Source organism: Trichechus manatus, unplaced genomic scaffold (genome assembly GCF_000243295.1).
Source record: "Trichechus manatus latirostris isolate Lorelei unplaced genomic scaffold, TriManLat1.0 scaffold00015, whole genome shotgun sequence".
NCBI classification, from domain to species: Eukaryota; Metazoa; Chordata; class Mammalia; order Sirenia; family Trichechidae; genus Trichechus; species Trichechus manatus.
Window position 1 is genome coordinate 23751305 of NW_004443951.1, and position 27257 is coordinate 23778561.

The 27257-nt window shown below is 47.5% G+C and overlaps 1 protein-coding gene across 1 annotated transcript in view; it reads left to right on the forward strand.

Moving 5' to 3' along the window:
- The window catches only part of CSMD2 (CUB and Sushi multiple domains 2), a 752464-nt gene that overhangs the window by 246188 nt on the left and 479019 nt on the right, over positions 1 to 27257 (forward strand). The window contains exons 9-10 of the mRNA XM_012554226.1: positions 3297 to 3491; positions 22221 to 22428. Coding sequence (XP_012409680.1) covers positions 3297 to 3491; positions 22221 to 22428 — 403 coding nt within the window. The remainder of the gene's footprint in view (positions 1 to 3296; positions 3492 to 22220; positions 22429 to 27257) is intronic.

A 27257-nucleotide genomic window follows, 5' to 3' on the forward strand; every position in this document is an offset into this window, starting at 1 on the left:
AATGGCTGATTTTTCAGAAGTAGATTGCCAGGCCTTTCTTCCAAGGTGCTTCTGGGTGGACTTGAACCTCCAACCTTTCACTTAGCAGCTGAGCACATTAACCGTTTACACCACCCAGGGACACCATGTAGGAGAACAAAACCATCCTTGTTTTCAGATGAAGGAATTGAAACCCAGATAGGTAAAGTTTCTGGCTCAGGATCACTCAGAGAGAGGTGGTCAAGCAGGATTTGAACCCAAGCCTCTCTGAGCTGACAGTCTGCCCTCTTTCTCTTCACTGTGCAGCCTCTGGGGAGCAGGCTTGGGATCAAAAGGGAGGCAGGGTTGGAAATGAGCCCCCATTCATTACACCCAGGGTCCTGGTGGCAGGACGAGTCAGAGAGGTCTGGTTATGAGCAGCTCATTAAGTAAAGAGCAGTGAGGATTTGAGAGTGACTTTTTAAAAAGAACTGACTTTTATTTATAGTGACATTCCAGTCATTAATTTGGAAGGAAGAAAGCCCAAAGCGGAAGTAGGTTCATTAAAAATTTGACATTAGTAATTTAATTAAATTGGGTCTTCACGTCTTATTGCGGAAAATGAAAGGTTAGTTCTACACCAGTTATCAGCCCATTTCCCTGGTGGGCTCCCTCCCCTCACCTTTGCTTGCTTTCTTCTTCAAATGTTTACCTGACCAACCCCCACACTCACAAACACACGTATCACAGTCACTGCCTCCACAGACGCCGTCACCACGGGCGCCATCACCATGGACACTATCACCATGGACACTATCACCACAAGCGCCCTCACTGCTGGCGCCATCACTGCCGCCAAGGAAGTCAGCAGCAAGAGGAGAGTGGAAGATGCCAAGCTGGGCCAGTGCAGAGGGTTCCGGGAGTAAATTCTCTCATGAGGTCATCTCACCTGTCAGGGGTAGAGAACGTGCAAGGAAGAGCTCTTGGGTTCTTAAGCTGAACTCACCCACAAAAGAATAAGCCTCTTGAGGGCAGGCATTCCCTCTGTCTTGTTCACTGCTTTATTCCCAGCACCTGGCGCTGTAGGCCCTCAATAAATTTTTGTTGCATGGAGAAGTTAATATGTGAATGAGTAATTCACCAAACCATCAAGTAATGAACACTCAAATGTCTCCCTGTAAGTGCCAGGCACTGTGTTAGGCTCCCAGGATATCTCTGTAACCCAGAGCAGGCTCCTGCCCTCGGGGCCCTTCTGGCCCAGTGTAATAATAACGTGCCATTTTTTGAGCACCTACCTCGTGCCAGGCACTGTGCCAGCCACACGTCATTCATTGCCAATAACCTCCTCAACCACTAGACGTTATTATCCTCATTCCTTTCTCAGATAAGAAAACTAGGGCTCAGAGAGGTCACGTGACTCAAAGTCACGCAGAATAAGACAATGACAGCGCCTGATTTCAGACACAGATCAGGCTGGTTCCAAAGTCAGCCATTTCCCTTGGCACCAAGTTGTCTTCTCCTTGAAGGGACAGAGTGGAAGGAGAAGGGAATGCCTTCTTTCTGAGGGTTCTGAAGTCATCAGGGCTGGTGGAGATGGTCCTGAAAGGCAGGAACCAACCAGGCCCTGGGCAGGAAAAGGACACAGCAGGGGCCTGGAGCACCCTCTAGAGCCCAGGCCTGCCCGTTTCCATTTCCCCATCATCATTGCCATCCCACCTGTCACTCCAGGATCCCTGAGCTCCTAGGCTTTCTCTGGCCTCAAGGCCTTTGCATATGCTGTTCCCCCTGCCTGGACACTCTTTTTGCCTTGCTAATTCCTACTAATCTTTTACTGTTCAGCATAGATGTCACCTTCTCCAGGAAGTTGTCCCTGACTCCTTAGACTGAGTTAGGTGCCCTGCCTGGTCCCTATCCCATCATCATTGTTGTTTGGTGCTGCTGAATCAATTTCCGCTCATAGCACCCCACTGACAGAATGAAACTACCCCATAGGGTTTTCTAGGTTGTAATCTTTATGGGATAAGATCACCGGGTCTTTCTCCCACAGAGCATCTGGGTGGGTTTGAACCACCAGCCTTTCCGTTACCATATCCCATCATAACACTCAGCATACCACTTGATCAAACACATCTCCCACTGAACTGGGAGCTTAAGTTCACTTGCGTTGCACTTACAGTATGCCAGGCTCTGATCTAAGCATTTTCCATACCTTAACTCATTTAATTCTCACAACAATCCTGTCAGGAAGGTGCTATTGTGATCCCCATCTTACAAACAAAGAAACTGAGGGCCAGAGAGGTTACGAGACTTGCTCAAGGTCCCACAGGTGGTAAGCACTTGGGCAGGGATGTGGCTCTAAGTCTATACTCCCTACTAACCTGATGTGCAGCCTCCATAAACCACCACAGATGAATTAATGGACAGGTGCTTGGACAGCAGTCTGGACAAGCTGTGACCCTTCTTCTCCACCCAGTGGGGGCCACCCAGGAAGGCTGGAAGGCCTGACCTGCAGAGCACAGGCAGTTCCATCTCTGGGGAGAAAGGCAGAGGGCAGGGGAAGCTGTGCTGCAGTTGAACAGGTGACTCACAGGCACGAAGGAGCTGCGTCCTCCCACCTGTAATTGACGGGTCATGATGCTCTTGCATCCTTACAAAGACTATTTCCACTGGCTAATGAGAGCACACTTGCAGCCGGTCCTGATTGCTTTTGCTCTGGTCTTACACTGTACATCATGTTCCTCCACTCTCAATTTTCCCCTTTAAACTGGTCAGGCTGATCAGAACTCAAGCTCTTGCCTTCCCATCTCATTGCCTATTCCAGCGTGAACAGCCCCTAAAACTTCCCCAAACCTGCTGGGCCAGAGTCCCTTCTGCCTCCCAGGGCAGACCCCACTTGAAAGAAAGGACGTTCTATTTAATGAGCACCTACTCTATGCCATGCTCTGCGTTAGGAACTGCCGTGGTGTTTGGTGAGAAAGGGTGTGGAGTCTGAAATCAGAGCATCTGTGCCCAAGAGAATAAAGTGACTCCTCGGGTCTCAAAGCAAGTGGTTGGGAGAGACGTAATTCCAATCCAGGGCTGCATTAGAGAGAATGGGGAACCTGGGTGCCTGCTTAGAAATATCACCTGTGGCTCCTTCTTAATGCATGACCTCTTGTGAGTACCCCAGCCTTGGAGACCAGCAGGCTTGAGAGGTGAGCAGGTGGGAGTGACCATCCCCGATTTACAGAAGAAGTGAGTCTCAAGGGTCTGACTTGCCTAAGGGGGTGCTGCTAGGAAGCAGGGTGTCAGAGCTTGAGCCTGCTCACGGGATGCTGTTTCTCCCTCCCTGCCCCCAGTTCTCCCCAGTCACACGTGCGGGAACCCAGGGAGGCTGCCCAACGGTATCCAGCAGGGCTCCACCTTCAACCTGGGCGACAAGGTCCGCTACAGCTGCAACCCCGGCTTCTTCCTGGAGGGCCATGCCGTGCTCACCTGCCACGCCAGCTCCGAGAATAGCGCCACGTGGGACTTCCCCCTGCCCTCCTGCAGAGGTAGGTGGCTGGAGGGGGAACTGTGGGAGTGGATGGCACCTGGGAGGGGATGCTGGAGTGGGCTTATATGCGCCCGGAAGGGAAGCAGCCCCCACTGGGGAAGCTACACCTTACACATTTATTGGGTAATGTATTTGTTTTCTTGGGCTGCCACAACAAAATATCACAACTGGGTGGTGCATAAGAATGAAAATTTATCATGTCACAATTCTGGAGGCTAGAAGTCTGAAGGGATCCCTGGTGGCGAAGTTGTTGAGCGCTGAGCTGCTAACCTGCTAACTGAAAGGTCAATGGTTCAAACCCACCAGCTGCTCCGCAGCAGAAAGATGTGGTACTCTGCCTCCGTAAAGATTACAGCCTAGAAAACCCTGTAGGGCAGTTGTCCTCTGACCTATAGGGTTGCTATGAGTAGGGATCGACCCAGTGGCACCTAAATACATCATAACAACAGAAGTCCAAAATCAGGGTGTCGGCTGTGTTATTTCCTTCTGAGGGCTCTGAGAGAGGAACTGTTCCTTGCCTCTCCTAGCTTCCGATGATGGACAGCAATGCTTGGCATTCCTTGACTTGTAGATACATCACTCCAGTCTCTGCCTCTGTTGTCACATGGCCTTCTTCCCTCTGTGTCTCTCTCTCTCTCTCTCTCTCTCCTCTTTTTATAAGGACAGCAGTCATATTGGATTAGGGCCCACTCTGCACTAGTTATGATCTCATGTTAACTGATAAAATATCTTCAAATACCCTATTTCCAAATGAGGTCACATTCACAGGACTTCATATCTTTTTGGAGGACACAATCCCATTCATAACAGGTGCCCACTATGGGATCCTCAGGGTCCAATGTGTTTCAGGGGCTTCTCAGCCTCACCAGACTTCCTGGCCCTCAGCAGTGCACTTCCTGAAATTCCTTCCCCTGCATCAACAAACTTATTTCTGGCCAGTCTGCCTCACCTGCCCTCCTGTCTCAGAACTAACATCGTCCCCCTTCCCGTCACAGACCGTCTCTCCCCTTAGGCACGGATCTGGCCCCAGCTGCTTTCACACTGATCTCACCCTGGCGGTTCTTCTTTTCTCTTTCCTGTAAACTCAATCTCTCCTTATCTAATGGTTTCTTCGTCTCAGCCTCCAAATATGCTCAGAACCTCTTTGCCCCAGTATTCACCCCTCCAAAAAATCCCACCTCCCTTCCATGCTATGTCTTCCTCTGCCTCCCAGCTGGGGTAGCAAACTCTTCCCAGTTTGCCTAGGACTTTCCCAGTTTTATCTCTGAAGGTCCCATGTCCTGGTAACCCCCTCAGTCCCAGGCCCACTGGGCCAGTTGGTCATCCTACTCCCAGACTATTGCCTTATTGCCCCCTACTTACAATAAAAAATGGTTGCCTTTGAGTCGACTCTGACTCATGGTGACTGCATGTGTGTCAGAGTAGAACTGTGATCCATAGAGTTTTCAATTGTTGACCTTTCAAAAGTAGATTGCCAGGACTTTCTTCTGAGGTGCCTCTGGGTGGAATTGAACCATCAACCTTTCAGTTGGCAGCCGAACACATTAGCTCTTTGCAACATCCAGGGACTTCTTCATTCATAATAGCCAAGCTTATTTGTCAAATAATTTCTAATGGCTTTTATCTGATGATAAAAAATAATACGTGATCTTTTTTAAAAGCTTAGAAAACAGAAAATAATGAAGAAGGAAAGAAAATTTACCCATTTTAACCCCAATTTTCATGCATTTCTTTCCTTTTTGCAATTCATACTGTACCTGTGCATCTATTATAAATGTGCATAATTGAGATTCTAATGCATGTAGACAGTTTTGTAACCATCTTTTTAAAAATATAACATCACATTTTACGATTTTCCCATTCCACTAACCAAGCCCAATGCCTTGAAAGCGCCATGCAGCCCTGCCTCCCCTCCTTGTCACCCACTGACTCCTCTGCAGCCTGGCCTTTGCCCCCAATATTCTGCATCATGTTGCCAAATCAGATGGGAATTATTTTGGTCCTTATATTTCTTGACCTCTCAACAGCGTTTTGCACTATTGACCACTCTTTTCTTCTTGAAACTCTAATCTTTAAATTCCATGGATCCCAGAACACCAAGATATAGGTCTGGGAGGATCATTCTGAGGAATTGAAGAATGGCTGGAACAAGGAGCTCCTGCTTTGGTTTAAGTTTTTGCTTCCTCTTGGAGGGAGCTTCCTTGTAATTACTATCAAAAGGCTAGCTGCAGGGGTAAGCAACTCCTGCCTCCCATGCCCACCCACGTACACACACCTACTTTCTGCTATCTGCACCAGAGATGGAAAACACTTGGCACATACATCTCTTCCTCTTCTTCCCACTTCCATGGCAGACATAATTAATTGATCATAGCATCCTTCCTGCTTGAGTCCAGACACAGCTGTGAATTCCTTCTCAACAGAAAAACCACAACCAATCAATCTGAGTCTCCACGTGTCTTCACGTTTATTGCTCCTCAGCCAACAATACCTGCCTCAGTCATGTGGTGAAGCCCAGGGGAACCAATGTCCCCTTTCCTACCTTCCCAAGTCCCCTCCTTTCCGGCCCCATTTCTAACTCAGGATATTCTCTCTTCTGGTGACTGGCATGAGGAACAACCAAACCAACCAGCTTTGCTATCACTGGTACTTCTCCTATCACCTTTGCCATAACTATTACTATAACAGAACCATTCAGAACATGGGCTGTAGCGTCTGACTGCCTGGATTCAAATCCTAGCCTTGCCACTCACACACCCACTGGCTGAGTGACTTTGGGCTAATTATTCGACCTCCTTGGGCCCCAGTTTTCTCATCTATAAATGGAAATAACAACAGTACTTAACTCATAGTAAGGTGGAAGTGAGGTCCAAGTTGATACATGCTAAGCACTTAGCAGAAGGCCTTGTGCACAGAATAAATCAGTGGGTGTTAGCCTTCGTGGTAGTTCTTACTACCATGCCACTTCTAGCTGGCATTTATTGAGAACTAACTGGGTACAGGGGCAGTGGTGGTTCAGTGGTAGAATTCTTGCCTTCCACGTGGGCGACCTGAAGCGCAGCCACTACCCATCTGTCAGCGGAGGTCTGCATTTGCTATGATGCTGAGCAGGTTTCAGCAGAGCCTCCAGACTAAGACAGACTAGGAAGAAAGGCCTGGCAATATACTTCTGAAAAATCAGCCAGTGAAAACTCTATAGATGACAGCAATCTAATCCCGTTATGCATGGGGTAGCTAGGAGTCAGGGGCCGACTCAACAGCAGCTGACAACAACTCTGAACTTCTCCTAGGATGTCCTTCATGTGCTTCAAACTGGGCATGTCCAAAACCTGTTTCTGTTTTCCCCAAACCTGCTCTTTCTGCTGCCTTTCCTAATTCAGTGAAGAACGTCACCACCTACCAAAGTGGCCAAGACACATCAATGGCTCTTACCCCCCAACATCATTGATCACCATGTCCTGGCAAATCTTCCTCTGTGCTGGTCCCCCTCCAGACCTCTGCCCCTAACCAAGAATCTATGACTATGGTCCACATTCTCCTCTCTCTCAACTGGCTTTCTGCCAAGTGTCCTCAATGGGCAGCCATCCTGCAGATCCCCACCACCACCACCACCGCACACATGCCCCAATCCATCCTCCACTGCTAGAGTGAACTTTCTAAAATGACCAAACTGGTTGCTTTCAAGTCAGTTCTGACTCGTGGTGACCCCATGTATGTCAGAGTAGAACTGTGCTCCATAGGGTTTTCAATGGCTGATTTTTTGAAGTAGATTGCCAGGCCTTTCTTCTGAGGCATCTCTGGTGAGACTTGAACCACCAACCTTTTGGTTAGCAGCAGAGCACATTAACTGTTTGCACCGCCCACGGACTAAACACAGAGCTGACACAATCACTTGTTGCCTAGAATGCCATCAGTGGCTCTTTATCCCTAACAGGGTCAAGTTCAGATTCCTGAGCATGGAGCACAGAGCCCTTCCAGAAAGAGTTCCAGGCCGACCTTTCTAAAAGTCTCTCTCTTAGTCTTAATCACCTTCCAATTTAGCCACAACAGAGAATGCTCCCTTTTAGAACGCACCGGGGATGCTGACTGAGGATGTCAATCTTGCTTTCAGGGGGGTTTCTATCCCAGGGGGCCCCTGCTGCCTGAGAGGATGAGACGGGGTTCTGCTTAAAGGCTGGGAGAGAAAAAGGGGTTCTCAAACTCTTTGAGCCCTGGTGCCTTCCCCCTTGCCTTGCGCTTCAGATCCACTTCTCTATTCTAATTTGCCACAAGCTGCAAGAATATTCTAAAAGCATTCTCCAGAATGTCGGTGACGTTCTGAAAGTGATTTTCCAAACTGCCCTTCCTTCGGAGGCCCAGCGAAACAGGAACAAAGGATGCTTACCAGGCACCTAGCTGCACCAGGACTGGCGGTCACGCCAGAGTTAACGGGTTCATACTCAGGAAAGATTAAAAGCTTTTTGGCCCTTCTTCCTCTCCGGTGGAAATCTCAAGGGCTGGCATCTGGGAGTGGATAAACCTCATCCACTGGGCAGTGGTCTGTAAATATTTGCTGAATGAATAGATGGCTGAATGGTTCTAATTCATGATCAGGATCCTGCAGGCTTGCAAGCCCTAAAGGGAAGTTACTGGCCCGGGTTTCGCCCACCTGCCTAGCAGCCCTGAGTGGCACAATCTGTTTAAGGCCAAAGCTTCCCAGCATAGGTTGGAGAGTTGCATGCTTCTGCATCATCCAGGAAATGCCTTGTACCTGCCCAAAAGATGAGCTCGGTCTCGGGACTCTGGCAGCACAGACTAAGGGGGATAGGGAGCAATTGAGATAAGGGGGTTGAGCCAGCTGGCCTGTGTGTTCATTCCTAAGGAGCCTGACCCATCAAGGGATGGTCCAGCTGCTAGAGAGAAGCGAGCAGGCCCTGCAACCTCTCTTTGCTTTGTGTCTCTCAAGACACCTGTCTAAAGGCAGAGGTCCCTGGGAGGTGCTGAGCTTCGTAAAACCTCTTTGATCGAGAGAAAGAAGACCATGTGGATCTCAGCAACTGGCCTCTGACTCAAGAGAGGCGTTGGCTCTGGATCAAAGAAGGCTGCGTGGGGAAGGAGTGGAGTGTGGGTGCTCTGGGAGCTGAGAGGCAGGTGATGCAGAGAAAGCTGCCGTGAGCAAGGAAAACTCGGCCTCTGAAGTTCAAGCCAACACTGCAGGCTGCCACCAGACCGGTGGAAATAGGCATTTGGTCTGTAGAAGCTTGGACAGCAAGAGCCGAGTTGCAGCCCAAATGTTCTGTAAACTGCAGAATGTGAAACAGAGGCAGTGGTGCCAAGCATGAGAAGAACATGGAGTCGGAAGGGCCTAAGTTTGACTTAGTTATGCCAGTCCATAGCTGTGTGGTTGCTGGTGTATTGCTAAATCTCTCTGAATTTTTAAGTGGAGACTAAAGTAACAACCTTACAATATTGATTGCTGACTCATTCATTCATTCAGCTATTCAGCGACTTTTTATTGAGTACCTACTGTGAATGCGCCTTTGAAGCAAGGATAGGGAGACTTCATCTCACACACTTTGGACATGTTATCAGGAGGGATCAGTTCCTGGAGAAGGACATCATGCTTGGTAAAGTAGAGAGTCAATGAAAAAGAGGAAGACCCCTAACAAGATGGATTGACACAGTGGCAGCAACAGTGGGCTCAAGGATAACAGTGATTGTGAGGATGGCCCAGGACCGGCCAGTGTTTTGTTCTGTTGTACTTAGGGTTGCTATGAGTCACGGGAACCGACTTGATGGCACCAAACGACAACAAGAAGTGTGTGCCAGCCAGTCAGTCTTTGATTCAGATATTTTTATGGAGCACCCATTAAGTAGCAGATACTGTTCTAGATACAGAGAATCCCAGTGATCAATAAACAGAACCAATTCCATCATCTCATGGAGTTTTCTTTCTAGCAGTGGGGAGCAGAAAACAGACACAAACTCATATAGAAATTTCAGGCTGTGACAAGCACTCTGAAGGAAATAAAGTAGCTTGTGACTAAGAAGGCTACTTTTGATTGGGTGGTCAGGAAAGGCCTCTCTGAGGAGGTGACATTTGAACGGAGTTCTGAATGACAAGAAGAAGCCTGTTATATGAAGACCTGGGGAAGGGCATTCCCTGCAAGAGGAACAGCAGATGCAAAGGTCCTGAGGTGGGAAAGAGCTGAACATGTTAGAGGAACAAAAGACAGGTCCATGTGGCAAAAGTAGAGTGAGGGGTAGGTGTAGAGGGCAGGGCTGTGGTGAAGCAGGGTAAGATGTTTGGTTTGATTCTGAGTTCCGTAGGGAGCCACAGAAGACTTTTAAGCAGGGTGGTATAATCTGACTTAATTTTTTTTAAAAGATCACTCTGGATACTAAAAGGGAGAGGGGGACGGTAGCTGGGCAAGGAGCACAGCAGAGAGTCCAGCTGGGAGGCCATTTCAGGCATCTAGGCTAGAGATGGTGCCTCTTGGTTGAGGGTGGTCATGGCAGAAATGGGGAAAAGTGAGTAGACTGGGGCTGTGATTTGGGGCAGAGCCAACAGGCCTTGCAGATAGGGAGGATGTAGGTGCTGATGGAATCAGGGATCGAGGCTGACTCCTAGGCTCTTTCTGGAGTGCTGGGTGGATGGCCCCATTGACCGAGACAAGGAAGATCAGGGCAGGGGACAGGAAGCAGTTTTGCATGGGAGAAGAGGGCTGTGCCCTAAGGAGAACTGAGAGCGCTCCATTTGCCCAGGTTAAGTTTGCGATGCTTGTGTGACATCCAAGTGGGGATAGTAATTCTGCAGCCAGGAGACCCCTGAGCTAGAAAGAGATCTGGGAGAGGGATAGGAGACCCTAGGGTGGGCAGGAGACCCTAGGGTGGCCATGGAGATAGTGTGGAGGGTCTGGGCTGCACGCTGGATGCTGTTGTGCCGATCAAATTAACATGCAGAAGGCAGCAAGCGCCATGCGAGACACAGTGTGGATGCAGAGTGGTTCTGAGTGCTGGGGCCTTGGCATGGACCACGGCTCCCAAATGATACTCTAGCTACAGAGTTCCACCATCACTATTGTGACCCTTCCCTTGCTATCATGGTACTTCTCCTATCACCTTTGTCATCACTATTACTATAGCAGAGCCATTCAGAACATGGGCTCTAGTGTCCTCTTGCCTGGATTCAAATTCTGGCCTTGCCATTCACACACCCATTGGCTCTGTGATTTTGGGCTAGTTACTCAATCTCTCTGGGCGCCAGTTTTCTCACTGTAAATGAGAATAATACAGTACCAAACTCACAAGGTGGAAGTAAGGTTCAAGTTAATACATGCTAAGCGCTTAGTGGAAGGCCTTGTGCGGAGAACGAGTCAATGAGTATTAACTATCATCGTGGTTCTTACTACCACGTCACTCACTACTTGCCAGCATTTATTGAGCACTAACTATGGGCGATCTACATCCAAAAAACCAACCATTGAAAACCCTGTGGAGCACAGTTCTACTCTGATACACATGGGGTCACCATGAGTTGGAATTGACTTGATGATGCTGTTTTTTTTTTTTTTTTTTTTTTCAAACTATGTGCCGGGGTCAGCGGTGTTCAGTGGTAGAATTCTCACCTCCTATGCAGGAGACTCAAGTTCAATTCTGAGCCAAACACCTGTCCTTGAAGGCTTGTATGTTATGATGCTGAACAGGTTCCTGCGGTGCTTCCAGACTAATATGAACTAGGAAGAAAGGCCTGGTGATCTACTTCTGAAAATCAGCCAGTGAAAACCCTAGGGATCACAATGTTCTATTCCCCAAGTGATCATGGATATGGTGCAGGAGTGGGCAGCATTCTGTTCCCTTGTGCGTAGGTTGCCACGAGTCGGGGGCCAACTTAACGGTAGCCAACAACAACGACAACTATATGCCAGACCCTGTGTTATCTAATTTAATCCTCACAGAAACCCAGGGGAATTAAGGTAAGATTATCTCTTATCACAGGTGAGGCCCCGAGAGGTGAGGTACTGTGTCTGCGATCACAGCTAGAGGGTGTTGGAGCCAGGATTCAGCCAAAATCCGTGTGCCTCCCAGCCATGACCTTGACCATCACCATCTACTGCCGGCAAGGACAGTGGCCCATGGCCCATGGTAGGAGACTCAGGATGGTACCGTGATTTCCAGAGCTCCTGCAGCCTGGTGGTCCAGGGCCTGAGAGCTTGGACCTTGGAGGTGCATCCCTGCCCGAGTCTCCCAGGCTCCTGTACTTCCCCTTGGCCTTTCTCTTTTACTTGACCAACGAGCTCTTTAGAAGCGAAGCCACATGGAGAGTGCCTGAGGTAATTCTGCTTGGGAGATGCTGCCTCGGGTTGGGGGCCAGAGGCTGTCAGGGGCTACTTTTCATTCTTACCAAGGACAACTAAACCCAGGACTTACCTGCCTCCACCTGAGCACAGGGTGGCTGGGCCCACACTTTTGAGGCAGCACAAAGTCTCTGCATCAGGCCCTGTAGGCAGAGGAGACAGGGAGCAGGTGAAGGCTGCTCACACTTCTGGTCCTCCCAGAAGCCTGCTCCTAGCCCTAAGTCAGGAGCTGCATTGAAGCCACCATGGCCTGGGAGGCAGAAAAATAGGTGGGTAAGGGTGTGGGTCTGGGTCAGGCTGTCATGGGTTCAAATCCCATCTCTGCCATTTAGTAACTATGTGACCATGGCAAGTTTAAAAAACTTGTTAAGCCTCAGTTTCCTCATCTGTAAAATGTGGGCGATAATACCTACCTCTCAGAGCTGCTTGAGGATTAAGTGAGAAAATTCAAGTAACGCTTTTAGCACAAGGCCTGGTCCATAGAAAAGCTCAACACAGAATAATTATAGAATTGATTACCATCTCCTGTCTACATTTATCCCCTAGGAAAGATACTTTGGGTAGCAGTATCTATGGAAGGAGTTTGGGGTGGGGGCAATGGCATGTGCTCAGGTAATTTCTTCATTTGGGAAACGGATGTCTTTGATAAAGCCAAGGACTAAAAAGTGAATAAATAAAGTTGCCATTGAGTCGATTCCGACTCATGGAACCCCATGTGTGTCAGAGTAGAACTGTACTCCACAGAGTTTTCAATGGCTGATTTTTAGTAAGTAGATCACCAGGCCTTTCTTCTGAGGTACCTCTGGGTGGACTCAAATCTCCAACCTCCTGAATAAGGTTAGCAACCAAGTGCATTAAAACATTTGCACCACCCAGGGACTCCAAATCTAAGATAAAGGAGCAGAATGGAAATCCCCTTGGAAGAGAGAACTGACAAGGTTGAGCATGCTATTGAGGTGCCAGCAGAGATGAGTTACATAATTACATAGTTCTAGAAAAAGGGGGTACTGCATATTTGGGGCAGTTATGCCCAGGCTCCCTCAGTCTTGCCCCTAAAATGCAAGATGGCAGCCTCTTCTCCAGGGCCAATTGGGAATTTCATTTGCTGGGACACTGACTGGTGCTGCGGAGGGAGGACGTGGACAGAAGCGCAATGCTGAGGATCCTAAGGCTTCCAGGGACCCGAGACTGTGCGCTGGATTTGGCCTGCAAGGGGTAGGGTCCAGAATAAGATGCACATTCCTCCTGAAATTTGTGAGTAATTGTAGCGTTAACAGGTTTCAAAGGGACCTGAGAGACAGTTCTTTAAAATTATAGTTAATTGAGGAAATTTCAGTAGAACCTAAAGTTGATCATAAATAAAGTCATAAACTTGGAAAGGCGACTGTCAGCAAAACACACCTATACCTTAGGATATACAGGACTTAATGGCAGTGCAGATGCCCATTGCCAGAGGAGGAGAAAGTGCAAAGTAATATTTTAGGACTGTGGTGTCAGCTGAAGGTTATATTTTATGACTCTGAAGTTGTAACTATGAAATATGATGCCTTATTTAAAGCGTGAGAAAATCTCCAAACAACTTTTACAGCATCTTCAATCAAAGCAGGATGGTGTAAGAGCGAGGATGTGAGAGGAGGCAGAAATGGTTAAGATGCAAGGGTGACATCCTCAGAGTAGACTGGAAGCTACTCCAAGGGTCTCAAGCTCTCAAGTCCTCAGTCCCAAAAGTACCCTGAAATCATTGACTAAAATTGGGAAGTATGAAAATCTCAAGATGGTTTGCTATACCACTATCAAGCAGGGAGGTGTGATATAGTAGAGGAGACCGTGAACCTGGTGCCAGAGAGACACATCTGGAATCCTGACTCAGCCATTTACTGTGTGACCTTAGGAAAGTTACTTAACCTGTCTGAGCTTCAGTTGCCTGTTTCATTTATTTGTTCAACGGATATTTATTGAGTGCCTGCTTATTGTTGCTGTTAGGTGCCATCGAGTTGGTTCTGACTCATAGTGACCCTACATACAACAGAACGAAACACTGCCCGGTCCTGCGCCATCCTTACAATCCTTGCTATAGTTGAGCCCATTGTTGCAGCCACTGCGTCAGTCCATCTCGTTGAGGGCCTTCCTCTTTTTCGCTGACCCTCTACCTTACCAAGCATGATGTCCTTCTCCAGGGACTGATTCCCTTCTGATAACATGTCCAAAGTATGTGAAACAAAGTCTCGCCTTCCTTGCTTCCAAGGAACATTCTGGCTGTACTTCTTCCAAGACAGATTTGTTTGCTCTTCTGGCAGTCCATGGTATATTCAATATTCTTCACCGACACCTTAATTCAAAGACACCAATTCTTCTTCGGTCTTCCTCATTCATTGTCCTGCTTTCGCATGCATATGAGGTGATTGAAAATATCATGGCTTAGGTCAGGCACACCTTAGTCCTCAAGGGACTTTTTTGCCTTTTAATGCTTTAAAGAGGTCTTTTGCAGCACATTTGCCCAATGCAATACGTCCTTTGATTTCTTGACTGCTGCTTCCATGGATGTTGATTGTGGATCCAAGTAAAATGAAATCCTTGACAACCTTGATCTTTTCTCTGTTTATCCTGATGTTGCTTATTGGTCCAGTTGTGAGCATTTTCGCTTTCTTTAAGTGTCTGCTTTGTACCAGAAAATGTGCTAGGTGCTGGAGACAGAATACACGTGGTCCTCATGGAATTTCCTGTCTAGAAATTAAATCAATACTGATGTCATTGATGAATTAAAATTGTGATAAGTACCACAAAGGGAAAGTATGCAATGATCCGAAAATGAAAATGTATGATGGATGTAGAGGGGACATTCTGTTTCTGGAAAGATCCTTGAGGAAGCCACGCAGAGTGGAACCTGACCTACAGGGTAAGGAGGTGCCGGGTAGGCCCAAAGAGGTAGAGAAGAAGGTTCCAGGGAGAGGAAATAGCACTTTCAAAGGTCTTCAGGTGGAAGTCACTTGGTGCATGGGAAGAGCCAGAAAGAGGCCAGCGTGGTTCTGGGTAGTGGGGAGGGAGAGACTGATATGGGTGAGGCCTGGTAAGGTCCTTATAAACCATGGGATATTTTTCTTTCTCCTGAGTGAAAGTGGGAATTACTGAAGGGTCTCACACAGGGGAATGACATAGTGATCAAGTTTGCGATCTCTAATATCACTCTTTGTGAAGCATGAACCACATAGGGTGGGGCTGACAGAATGTGGTGTTTCGCTGGGTGTCGGGGAGAGCAAGGATGTCCCTCGAGCCTCTGGCATGAGGAACTGGGTGAGTTTCCTCTCTGAGACAGGAAACCATAGAAGAAGGTCAGGTTTAGTGGGAGGACAGGGTGAGGACAGTTTTGGTCAGGCTGAGATTGAGAAAAATTTAGGATATCCAGTTGGGTTCCTAAGACCAGAACTTGGCAGAAGGCTGTGGCGCCATTTTCTTTCCCCCAAGACCGGCTTCTCTGGCATTCTGGGCAGTTGTCCACCTAGATGCTCAGGTCAGATTAGATGAGACCATGTAGAGCAAGGGTCTGGGTAGACACTCGTCTATGAAGAGGGCTGGTGCTTGCTGTCCATCCTTAGCTGGCTCGGAGTCCTGCGGCTCCTGAAACCGCTCCCTCCCTCTCTGGACAGCTTCTCTTTGGCTCCCTGGTCCCTGTGTCAGTGGAGCTCCCCCACTTTCAGTGCTCTTCCTCAGCCTCCTTCCTGGCTCCTCTGCTTCTGCTTCCCCTTAAATTTTGATCCTACCCCCGGCCTTTCTCCACTCCTGGGGAACAAGCTCCCTTCTTCATCTTGCTGACTCCTAGTGTCCGAGTCCTCTCTGCTGAGCTCCAGGCTCACGGGACATCACCACCTGTTTGTTCCTCAGTGGCTTAGTTTCTTAGTGCTGCTGTTAGACAAATACCACACATGGATGGCTTTAAAGAGCAGAAATTTACTTTGTCACCGTTTAGGAGGCTAGAAGTCCAAATTCAGGGTGTTGGCTCTAGGAGAAAGATTTCTCTATGTGACTCTGGGTGAAGGTCCTTGTTTCTTTCAACTTCTGTAGTCCCGGCGTTTCTTGGTTCCTTGGCGACCTTCATGTGGCATTTATCGTCCCCAGCTTGTGCTTGCTCCTGTGTCTAATCTTCTTTTTTATAACTCAGAAGTGATTGGGTTTTGGACAGATCCTACGCTGATAATGGGCTCATTAACATAACCAAGAAACCCCTGTTCCCAAAAGGGATTCCATCCACAGGTACAGGGGTTAGAATTCGAACACATATTTAGGGGGGACGTAATTCATTCCGTAACATTCGGGACCCACACTAAACATGGGAGTGGGGAAGAGCAGGGTGGCCATTGGGGTTCTCTGGGGTCCCCGTTGACTCCAGCAGCATCACTGTCTGTCCTGTTCCTCATGCCAAAAACCTCAGTCCTCTGCCTCCTCCCTGTCCTTCACTGCCCACTCTCAGTTGGAGCCCAAATCCTCTGATCTCCTCTAGCCTGGCCCTGGAATCCCTCTTCCCTCCCACCGCCACTGCCTTGCTCAGGCTCTGGTATTGTAACAACCTTTCACTGCTCTCTCTGCCTCTGGTCTCCACCTGTCATCCTCCCCCTCAAACCACACCTCCATTCACTGCCTGGTGTCCAGAGTCATCGTTCTAAAGCAGATCTGGGCTTTTACTCTTTGCTTAAAGCACTCTTCCTCAGCACCTACAATGGCCCCCAACACCTTCAGGGTCAAGTCCAACCAGCTTAGCAAGACCGTCAGGCCTTTCATGGCTGATCTCTACCCTCCCTTTGCTTTTCCACTCCCTTAACTCATCTCAAAGGAGCCCTGCGGTTGCAGTGGTTAAGGCAGTTGACTGCTAACCAGAAGGTTGGCGATTTGAACCCACCAGCCGCTCCGCGGGAGAAATATGTTGCAGTCTGCTTCCGTAGAGATTTACGGTCTCAGAAACCCTGTGGGGTCGCTATGAGTCAGAATCGACTCGATGGCAGTGGGTTTGGGTAACTCATCTCATGCCTCCTGCACTCTCACCCCAGTGGACAGCCTGCCCTTCCCCAAGCACACCATACCCATTCAGGCCTCCTGCCCGTGAGGGCCGTTTCCTCTTCCTGGATCCCTTGTCTGTCTTCTCCCTCCGGCATGTTCCTATTCCTTTTTCAGAGTTGAGGCTAAATGTCCCTTCTTTCACCGTGCTTCCCCTAAGCCCAGTGCAATTGAAATCAAGCCTCTGTGGCTAGGGGTGCAGACAGGGCCAGTACAGGACTGTGAGGGCCCGGCAGTCCCAGGCTTGCTGGGAACTGACATTGACAAATCTCTGGCCTGCTGACTGGCTCCTGTACCTTATCTCCCTGGTAATGTTGATGCTGCTGTTATTTACATCAGAAGGAGAAAGACCCAGCCTCCGTGTCAGACTTCATCACCTTCTGCCAGAGAGATACCCAGGGTGGGAATACCGTGCAACTTGATAAAACAAATAAACAGTAGCCGCAAACTGGTTTTAAAGCCAAGCAAGGCAAATCTTGCCTGCGTTCTCTCCCTTCCTTCCCCTCTAGATTGGGGGCACCAGAGGAGGACGGAGGAGGAGGAGGAGGAGGGCATTAAGAGTCTCAGCTTCTTGGCATTCAAGGCTTCCACAGGCCACTTTTGCTTCCTCGCCAGCTGGCTTGGGCGTTCTCTGTCTTTCCCTTCACACTTGGACGATCCTGAGTGACTTTTAAGTCGCCAAACACACCTAGACACCCACCTACTGCAGCTGCCTTGCTCTTGCTGTTCTCTGCCTGGGAAACCCTCCCTCCCGTGGTCGACCAGACAGTCAGCCCTCTGTTGGAGTCTGTTCTGCCAGCCCAGCTTTCACACAGCAAGACTTTGACCATGTCTCACCTTGACCACCTTGGTCCGAGCCACCGTCATCTCTCACCTTGCAGTAGTGTCTACAGGCCCCTCCTTCTGCCCTTTCTGTCTCCAGTCTAGTGTCAAAACAGCAGCCCGAGGGATCCTGTGAATTCACAAATCAGATCACGTCATCTTCTGCTCAGAACCCTCCACTGGCTTCTCATTCCCCCCAGAAACAAAAAACATTTGCCATTGAGTTGATTCAGATTCATGGCAACTGTATGTGTTACAGAGTAGAACTTCTCCATAAGGTTTTCTTGGCTATAATCTTTAAGAAGGAGATTGCCAGGCCTTTCTTTCGCAGTGCTAGTGGGTGGCTTGGAGCCACCAACTGTTAGGTTTGTAGTCAAGGGCAAACCACTTGTGCCTCCCGGGGATCTTTCTTCTCATCCCACCCAGAGTGAAAATGCAGGTCCTTACAGTGGCTTCTGAGCCCTCCATGGTTCAGTCTCAGTGACCTTTTCCCCTGCTGCCCTCTCCTCCTTGCTAACTCTGCTCCGGCTTGTTGGGTCTTTTGGTGTTCTTCAACCACCCCGGGTCTTTGCACCCCGTGACTTTTGTTTTTGCTGTTCCATCCGCTGAGAATGGTCTCCCCCAGGTAAGCATGTGGCTCCCTCCTTGCCTCCTCAGATCTTTGCTCAAATGTCCACTTGTCAGTGAGGCCTTCCCTGACCACCCTTTCTGACATTTCAACACCCCACTCCCAACGCGGGATGCTCCCTGGCCCCCCTCCTCACGTACCACCACCTCACATACCACCTTGGTGTGATGGTGTTAGTTGCTGTTGAGTCATCTTTGACTCATGATCACCCCATGCACAACAGAATAAAACATTACCTGGTCCTGTGCCATCTTCACAATCACTGGTATGCTCAAGTCCGTTGGTACAGCCACGGTGTATTTTGAGTGTCTTCTGATCTAGAGGGCTCATCTTCCTGCACTATGTTGGACAATATTCTGTTGTGATTCATAGGGTTTTTATTGGCTAATTTTCAGAAGTAGATAACCAGGTCTTTCTTCCTAGTCTGTCTTAGTCTGGAAGCTCCTCTGTAACCTGTCTATGGGTGACCCTGATGGTATTTGAAATACCGGTGGCATAGCTTCCAGCATCACAGCAGCACCCAAGGCTCTGCAGTATGACAAACTGATTGACGGGTGGTAGGAACATACTATAGAGTTTATATATTTCTCTTGGCTGTTCTCTTCCCCCTGAATAGAATATAGGCTCCATGAGGGTGGATAATTCTGTTTTATTCACACCTGAATCCCTGTCACCTAGGACAGTGCCTGACACGTAGCAGTTAGTAAACATTGGTTGAATGAATGAGTGAAGGTCTCAACACAAATGTTGCCTTCTCTCTGCAGCCTCCCCTAACTTCCTGCGTGCAGTCACTGCGTCCAGGAGTGCCTCCCTCTTAACTAATTAGATGTGATTGTTTGTTTGCCCAGTCGCCTCCTCTCCGAGAAGCACTTGAGGGTAGAGATGAGTCAAGCTTCTCATACTGTAGCGCTGGCCCTAGCCCAGGGCTTGGCACACGGAGGGTGTGGGGCAGAAGCATTCATGAGCACCTACCTGGTTGAAGCCCTTTCCTTTCTGAGGTCGTAAGAACCTAAGAGTGGCTCTTAGACTTTAACATTTTGAAATGGGCTCATCCTTCTCTTGAAATAGATGTTGGCCTGTAGGATGACATTAATAAGAATAATTCTGGGCCATTAAATAAGTTCAAGTTTATCTCCAGCTAGACTGCTCCTGTATGTCGAGTTGTCAGCTTGATCTCTACACTTGGATGTCCCACAGACTCACCTAGCTCTGGGTGCCCAAAATTTAACTCCTAGTTGCCCTCCATCCACAAGGTGTTCCTCTCCTGGGTTCCCTGCCACAGTACATGAAAGCTTTCAGCCATCCAGAGCTCTCGCCAGAAACCTGGAATTCATCTCTTCCAGTTGCCAAATCCTATAGAGTCTGCTTTCTAAATATCTCTCAAGTCCCCTTCCCACCCTCCCCACAGCCTTAGCTTGGACCTTATCTGGCCTCACCTGGGCCGTGGTGGCTATACATACATCCTACCTAGAGCATGCTTCCTGCTACCCCGACTCAGACTTCCTTTATGCCACAGCCAGAGTGATCTTTCTAAAATACAAATTTAATCACATTTTCCGCTACATTTCGTCTTCAAGATGAAATGGAAGGAAAAGGAGAACTTAGCCTTTGTTGGGCATCTAACCGTATGCCGATCACTGGCTGATGCTAGGTAATGTCACGTTAATTATCTCATGGAGTTAACACATCGTTTACAGAGGAGGGAACTGTGGCTTAGAGAAATAAATTGTCTGTGGTCACCTGGCTGGAAAGTTGTGGAGGCGAATTCAAATCTAGGCCTTCTTGATGCTAAAATCCATCCTCTTTCCAATATACTCTGCTGCTTCCAAATCTCTTTGCCTGCAGTGTTCTCTACCATGTTGTCCCTTCTACATTTCCAGTACCATCACCCATCATTCCTCTGTCTTCATTATATTCACCTCTATTATCTAGAGCTGTTTGTCTTAGATGTGCCTCGCACTTTCACACTTCTTTGTTTGTGACCATTTGTTCCCTTTGCCCTAAAATGCCCTTCCCTTTTTTGCTGATCTGGTGAACTCCTATCCATCCTTCAAAACCCAACTCTAATGGCACCTCCTGTGTTTAGCCTTCCCAAACTGACTCACTCCAGCAAAGTTATTTGCTGCTTTGCTTGTGTCCTCATGATGTGAATTGTACTCTTGGGAGGCAGTAAGCGCACAGGACTAGAACCAGACTGTTGGGTTTAGTATCCCAGATCCTTAAATCACTAGGAGGTGTGTCACCTTTGACAAGTGACTGAATCTCTTTTGCCTTGGTTTTCTCACCTGTAGATTTGGAGTTGTAGGGAGAATTAAATGAAATGTGCAGAGTCTACAAAAATTTAGTCCTTATCTCTAATCCAGCATATGCTCCAGTGTACTACAATTATTGTTGTTGTTGGGTGCCATCAAGTTAATTCTGACTTACAGCAGCCCCATGTGACAGGGTTTTCTTGGCTGTAGTCTCTAAGGAAGCAGATCACCAGGTCTTTCTCCGGAAGAGCTAAAGAGCCACTGGGTGGACTTGACTGCCAACCTTTCAGTTAGCAGCCCCGCACTTATCCTTTGTATTATAATTACTTACTTGCATATTGGCTCCAGGAGGCCAAGCTTAGAAAGTTTGGGTAATTTCCCCTAGGTCATCCAGCTAGTAAGTGGCAGGGGAAGGATTTAAATGGAGGTCTGCAATATTTCAAAGCTAGTGCTTTTAACGATTATATATCAGAGCATATTCCTCTGATCTTTTTTTTTTTTCCGGAATATAAAGTCTCAGCTGGGATTTAGGCTGGAGTAGCAAGGCTATTCCAGGTTATACTGAAGGGATGAGCAAGACATGATCCTTGCCCTTGGAGATTCCCAGTGGAGCTCAGAGCCTAGAGTGGGGAGACAGGCTTGTGAACAGGACATTCAAACATGGTGGTAAGTACCATAATGAGGAGGAACAAAGTGTTGTGGAGAATAGGGAGAGAACAGTTGCAGAGAGCTTGGGGGAATCAGGTTTTACCAAGGCACCAGAGTTGAGTCTTGACACATGACGGGAGTGGTTCTGAATAAAGGACATCATAGGCAGAGGGGACGGTGTGAGCAGACAGGAGGTCTGAACATTCACAGCACTGGAACATCTCAGGTGTGAGACAAGGGGCAGAAGGAAAGATTGCACCCATGAGGGCCTAGAACGCACTTTGGGTTTTGCCCCAGGGGGTTGTGTTGAGTCGTTGTTGTGTTTAATCACATCCGAGGTTTAGAAAGATCTCGTGAGAAGAAACTGCCTATTCACTGCAATTGTGATCATGGTAATAAATGTGACGGCTGATTTCTCCTTCCATCCTGGTCATCGAGGAAGAGTGTGCACTCCAGGGCCAGAGTTCACATTCTGCTCTGCCGCTCATTAGATGCATGACCTAGAGCAGGTTACTTAACCTCCCCGTGCCTGGGTTTCCTCATCTGTTAAATGAGAGCAATATTATCTAAAGTTCTCATAACAGTGCTTGGCACATGATAAGCCAAAAAAAAAAAAAAAAAAAACCAGCTGCTGTCGAGTTGATTCTGACTCATGGCAACCCCATGGGTGTCGGAGTAGAACTGTGCTCCATAGGGTTTTCAATGACTGATTTTTTGGAAGTAGATCACAGGCCTTTCTTCCAAGGCTGTCTGGGTGGACTTGAACCTTCAACCTTTCAGTTAGCAGTGAGTGGGTTAACCATTTGCACCACCCAGGGACTATCTCAGTGTTTAGTATCATTGTAATCAGTCCTAATTCAGACCAGCATCTTGCCCCACTGTGTCTGTACCTTGTGTCCAAGACCCTCTCTGGCTCCCACGGGTGAAGCCCATGGTGAGTGCCAGGGACTGGGAATGGGACCATTCATATGAGTTTCTTGTCTCTGTGCCCACAGCGGACGATGCCTGTGGTGGGACCCTGCGGGGCCAGAGCGGCATCATCTCCAGCCCCCACTTCCCCTCGGAGTACCATAACAACGCCGACTGCACGTGGACCATCCTGGCCGAGCTGGGGGACACCATTGCCTTGGTCTTTAATGACTTCCAGCTGGAGGATGGTTATGACTTTCTGGAAGTCACGGGGACCGAAGGCTCCTCCCTCTGGTAAGCACCACTCCCCACCCCTTCCCTTTCCTCCTCTCTCTGATCTTGGGACCTACTGGGATCCAGGCACCTGAACTTACTGTCAGAGGCCTTTCTGCCTCTTTCTCACAGCTACTGTTGGAGTGTTTTCTTCTCAACACATTGAGAAACCACTGCATATTTTTAGAGCTGGGGTAAATTTTTACAGTGATTTTGGTATTTGATTTGAAGTATGTCCTTGCTGAAGAATTTCGTGATGGGTCGTGGTTGAGTAACTTGCATTAAGACTAAAAATGTTCTGGTCTCAGGATGTGGACAGGTTCTCAGTAAAATGATTTGAAATATAGCTCCATCTCTGGGAGACATATTCATAGCATCCGACAAAGGGAATAGAAGCTTAAGTAGAGATTGTTCTTCTGAAGGGAAAGACAACCTTCTCCCTATTGTTCTGGCTTTGCTAAAAAGAGTGGGCTTTACTGAGGTGTGCCCCACTGCTATGGGGATTCTCAGATTTTGCCGGCTCAGGAGGAAATGGGTGATTGAAGCCTTACCTGAGTTGCTTGTTGTCTCCCAGACTTGCAGCCACTGGACATGGCCAAGGTGAGCTTGGCTTAAGGAAGTGTCCAGCTTCCTGTTGGGGTGACAAGCTTGGCAGGTGGTGGTGTGGCACTTAGAAGATGGTGTGGCATTTAGAATGCAGTCTCATATTCTCATTGGGCTGTATTGTCGGGATGAGGGGATCACAATGACCTTTGTCAGCACATCAGGAGCCAGTGGAAGGATGTGTCTCCAGATGTGCCTTAGGCAAAGACGGCACATCTGTGCAGCCTTCACTGCCACAGTGCCAGGGGAAAGGCAGGGCTTGGTGTGTGGGGATGGAGGGTGTCACTGAGGCTGCCAAGTAAAGCCGAAAGTAGGTGGCTGCAAGAGTTAGTGAAGGGCAGTGCCCAAGGAAGACGGAGATACAGTAGTCAGTGGGGGTGGAAAGGAGGGGAGGGAGAGGAAGAAAACAGGAGAGAGGGGCACATTTATTGAATCTCTTTTTATACCGGGTATTGGGTGTTGTGGTTGTTGTTGTTAGTTTTTGTTGAGTCAGCTTTGACTCATGGTGACCCCAAGTACAACAAAATAAAGTGTTGCGCAGTCCTGCATCACCTTCATGATCATCATATGCTCAAGTCCATTATTGTGACTACTGTGTATTTTGAGTGCCTTCCAACCTAGAATCCATAGAGTTTTCATTGGCTAATTTTCAGGAGTAGATATCCAGGCCTTTCTTCCTAGTCTGTCTTAGTCTGGAAGCTCCATTGAAACCTGTCCACCATGGGTGACCCTGTTAGTATGTGAAATACTAGTGGCACAGCTTCCAGCATCATGGCAACACATGATCGAAACACCCAGTTGAATAAGGCATGGTTCATTGAGGAGCTCCTAGTCTATTGGATGAGAAAAATAAGACAAAATCATGGTAGGAAGACAAGTGTGATTACTTGAGAGGGGTAAAATGGGATTGGATTCATCCCAAATACGGACTCTGAGATTTGAGGACCAGTGTACCCCTGAGAACTCAAGTTTCCCAGTGCAGTGACTAGAAGTCCGAAGACCTTGGTGTCGTAAGCGTGTCACAGGAACTTGGCCAGGTCACTTACTACCTTGGATGGGGTGTTGAGAGGAGCACAGATGAGCTCAAGCCTTGAATTGCTCTATGGAGGTTGATGTTCTGTAAACTAGTTTGGGAGCAATGGCTGGGCATTTGGAGCTGGGAGTCAGGTTGAAGAGCTAGATGTACCTGCACTGACCCAGAATCCCAGCAGCCTTCCAGCCTGAAGATTCTCTGACTCCTCCTTCTTTCTGTAAACTACCTATTTTTTTTCTGATTGTCAGTGTAATCTATATGCTCATTATAGAAAACATGGAAAATATTTTTAAAAAGTATAGAGACATTTTTAAAAAATTATTAAAATTATGATGCAGTCCTCTTTGGCTTTTTGCTTTACCTAGATCAAGCTAGCTGGCTATTTTTATATATTTTAATATTACAAAATTAGGATCTTAATATACCTGTAATTATCTATTTTTAATAGACTTTATTTTTAAAGCAGTCTTTGGTTTATGGAGAAATTGTGCAGAAAGCACAGAGTCCCCATATGTCCTCCTCCCCCCTGCACACTTCCTCCTATTAACATCTTGTGTCCATGTGGTGCATTTGTTACAACTGATGAACCAATAGTAATATGTTATTATTAATTAAAGTCCATAGTTCCTACTAGGGTTCACTCTTTGTGTTGAGTTTTGACAAATGCATGTCCTGTGTCCACCATTACAGTGTCATGCAGAGTAGTTTCCGTGCCCTAAAAATGCCCTGTGTTCCACCCATTCATCCCTCCTCCCTCCCTCTGCACTTCTGCCAACCACTGATCTTTTCACTGTTTCTATGGTTTGTCCTTTTAGTTATCTCTTTTTAACTTAGCATTATATCATGAAATTGTTTCTTATATCATTATGGAAGCCCACAAAATATAATAGATGTGATAATAGGATCATTTATTGAACATTTACTACCAGGGTGCGCCAGGCCAGTTCTAAGCTCTTTACAACCATGTATAATTTCATTTCCTCTTCATAATAACTCTATAAAGCAGATACTATCATTTCCTCCATTTTATAGATGAGGTCCAGAGAGGTTATGTGTCTTGCTTGAATGTAGTAAGCAGCAGAGCTGGGACTCAACCCCAGTTAGTCTGACTCTAACTCCATGAAGGCTTTTTGGGGCCGTGTAGTATTCCCTTGTAAGATTGTGGTATAGCTGACTTAACCAGGAGTTCCTAGGTGGTGCAAGTGGTGCTCAGCTGCTAACCAAAAAGTTGGAGGTTCAAGTCCACCCAGATGTGCCTGGGAAGAAAGGCCTGGCAATCTACTTCCCCCAAATCATCCATTGAAAACCCTATGGAGCACACTTCTACTCTGACACACATGGGGTCACCACGAGTCAGAAGCGACTTGATGGCAACTAGTCTTTACTGGTTTTATTTAACCAGATCTCTTCTTAGGTTCTTTACAAGTTTTCACTTCTGTAAACAAATGCCATGACGGCTTTCTTTGCCAGTTCCCTCTCTTCCAGTCCCAAGGCCTCTTTGACTCACTTGTTTATCTGTGGGCCAAATGGTCTCCCACAGCTTCTGCCCTCCAGGTGTGAGTCTACACGTTGTCCAAACTTCTGGAGTGAAACAAATCTGAAAGAGTATTCACTCAGTGGGGAAGGAGTTAAGCAGAAGAAATCGTTTGGGGAGTCATTCAGGACTCTGCTATAAGATTAAATTATAATTATTTACAGAGTTGGTGTCACCACTGTCAGGCAGGATGCATTTGTTGTTCTAATTTATACTTGCATAGCAATTATGGATAAACAAACTTGGAGGCTCAGGACGTCTGTGTATGAAGAATCGACTCTGTCCCTTGCCCCTCGCCTTTATGGATCCCCGGATTCCTGTGAAAATTTAATGTTACTGGTTTATGAGTATACTGCTTTTATTAGCATACATTAAGATTTTAGAATGTTCTCTTGAGTTCTGTGACAAGGCATAGAAAGACAACGGATCCTGTTACAAAAGATGGATTTGAACAACTGGGCATCTCCTCACCTATTGAGAAGACAGAATCCCTTGAGAGAGAAAAAAAAAAATCCACCACGTCTCCTACCGATAGCAGGTTCCCACTGATTCAGAAGGGAGGGAAGGCACGAGAATATCCCTGACTCAGTTTCCACGCTCTTCCCCTCCCCCAAGTCTTGGTGAGAAAACAACAGCAGAGTTTATATGCGGGCTCCAGTTGTTTAGATTTCATGGACTAGTAACAGTTCCAAACAACTGGGGAAACATTGAGATGATATTTTTTTATTATGCCAAGTCAGGATATTAGAAAAAAACCTGCCAACCCCTCACGACATTATTTCATAAAAGGAGGAACCACTTAAAGCCAAAAATGTGGCAAGATATAATCAATTGGCAACCTTACGCGGACATAATGAAAAGGGGTGGGAGAAGCACAAATAAATAGCGGTGTGTGTCTGTAACTATAGTGTTCGGTTATATATGTACATATGTTTAGATATCAGTACTCATTCTTCCTGTTTTGCTGGTCCATGACCATGGCCTTTGGGAATCCGACAATACATTGTTTGAACAGGGAAAGATTGTTGCTATAGTGAGCACTGAGCTTTGTAACTCTGACACGTTGAGAGATTCTTAAGTATTTTAGACTTACTCTCCTTAACGTTAATTGCTTTTTTAGTGATTGACCGTGAGCAAGAGCTGAGTTTGAACTCACTGAGGATTACAATCCAGACAGTAGATTTGGTATTGTTTCCCCACCACACACACACGCACACACACCGCAAGTTCACCTGCGTATCCACCACCCACCACTAAGTCACATACACACAACATGTTGTTATTTACCGTCAAGCCAGCTCTGACTCATGCCTGTCTTATGTATAACAGAATGAAATGTTGCCCAGTTCTGTGCCATCTTCATGGTCTTTTATATGTTTGAACCCATTGTTGTAGCTATTGTGTCAATCCATCTCACTGAGGATTTCCTTCCCTTTCACCGATCCTCTACCACACATATATACACGTACATACACACCATCAGTTCACCGCCCACACACACACTGCCAAGTCATGAACACACACACTGCCAAATCCCTAACACACGTATACATACACACAGTACACACACACCACATACACCCACCTATACCCACTGCCAAGTCACACATATACCACACATGTACACACACTGCCACGTCTCTCTCACACACGTAACATATTGTCAAGTTTCACGCACAT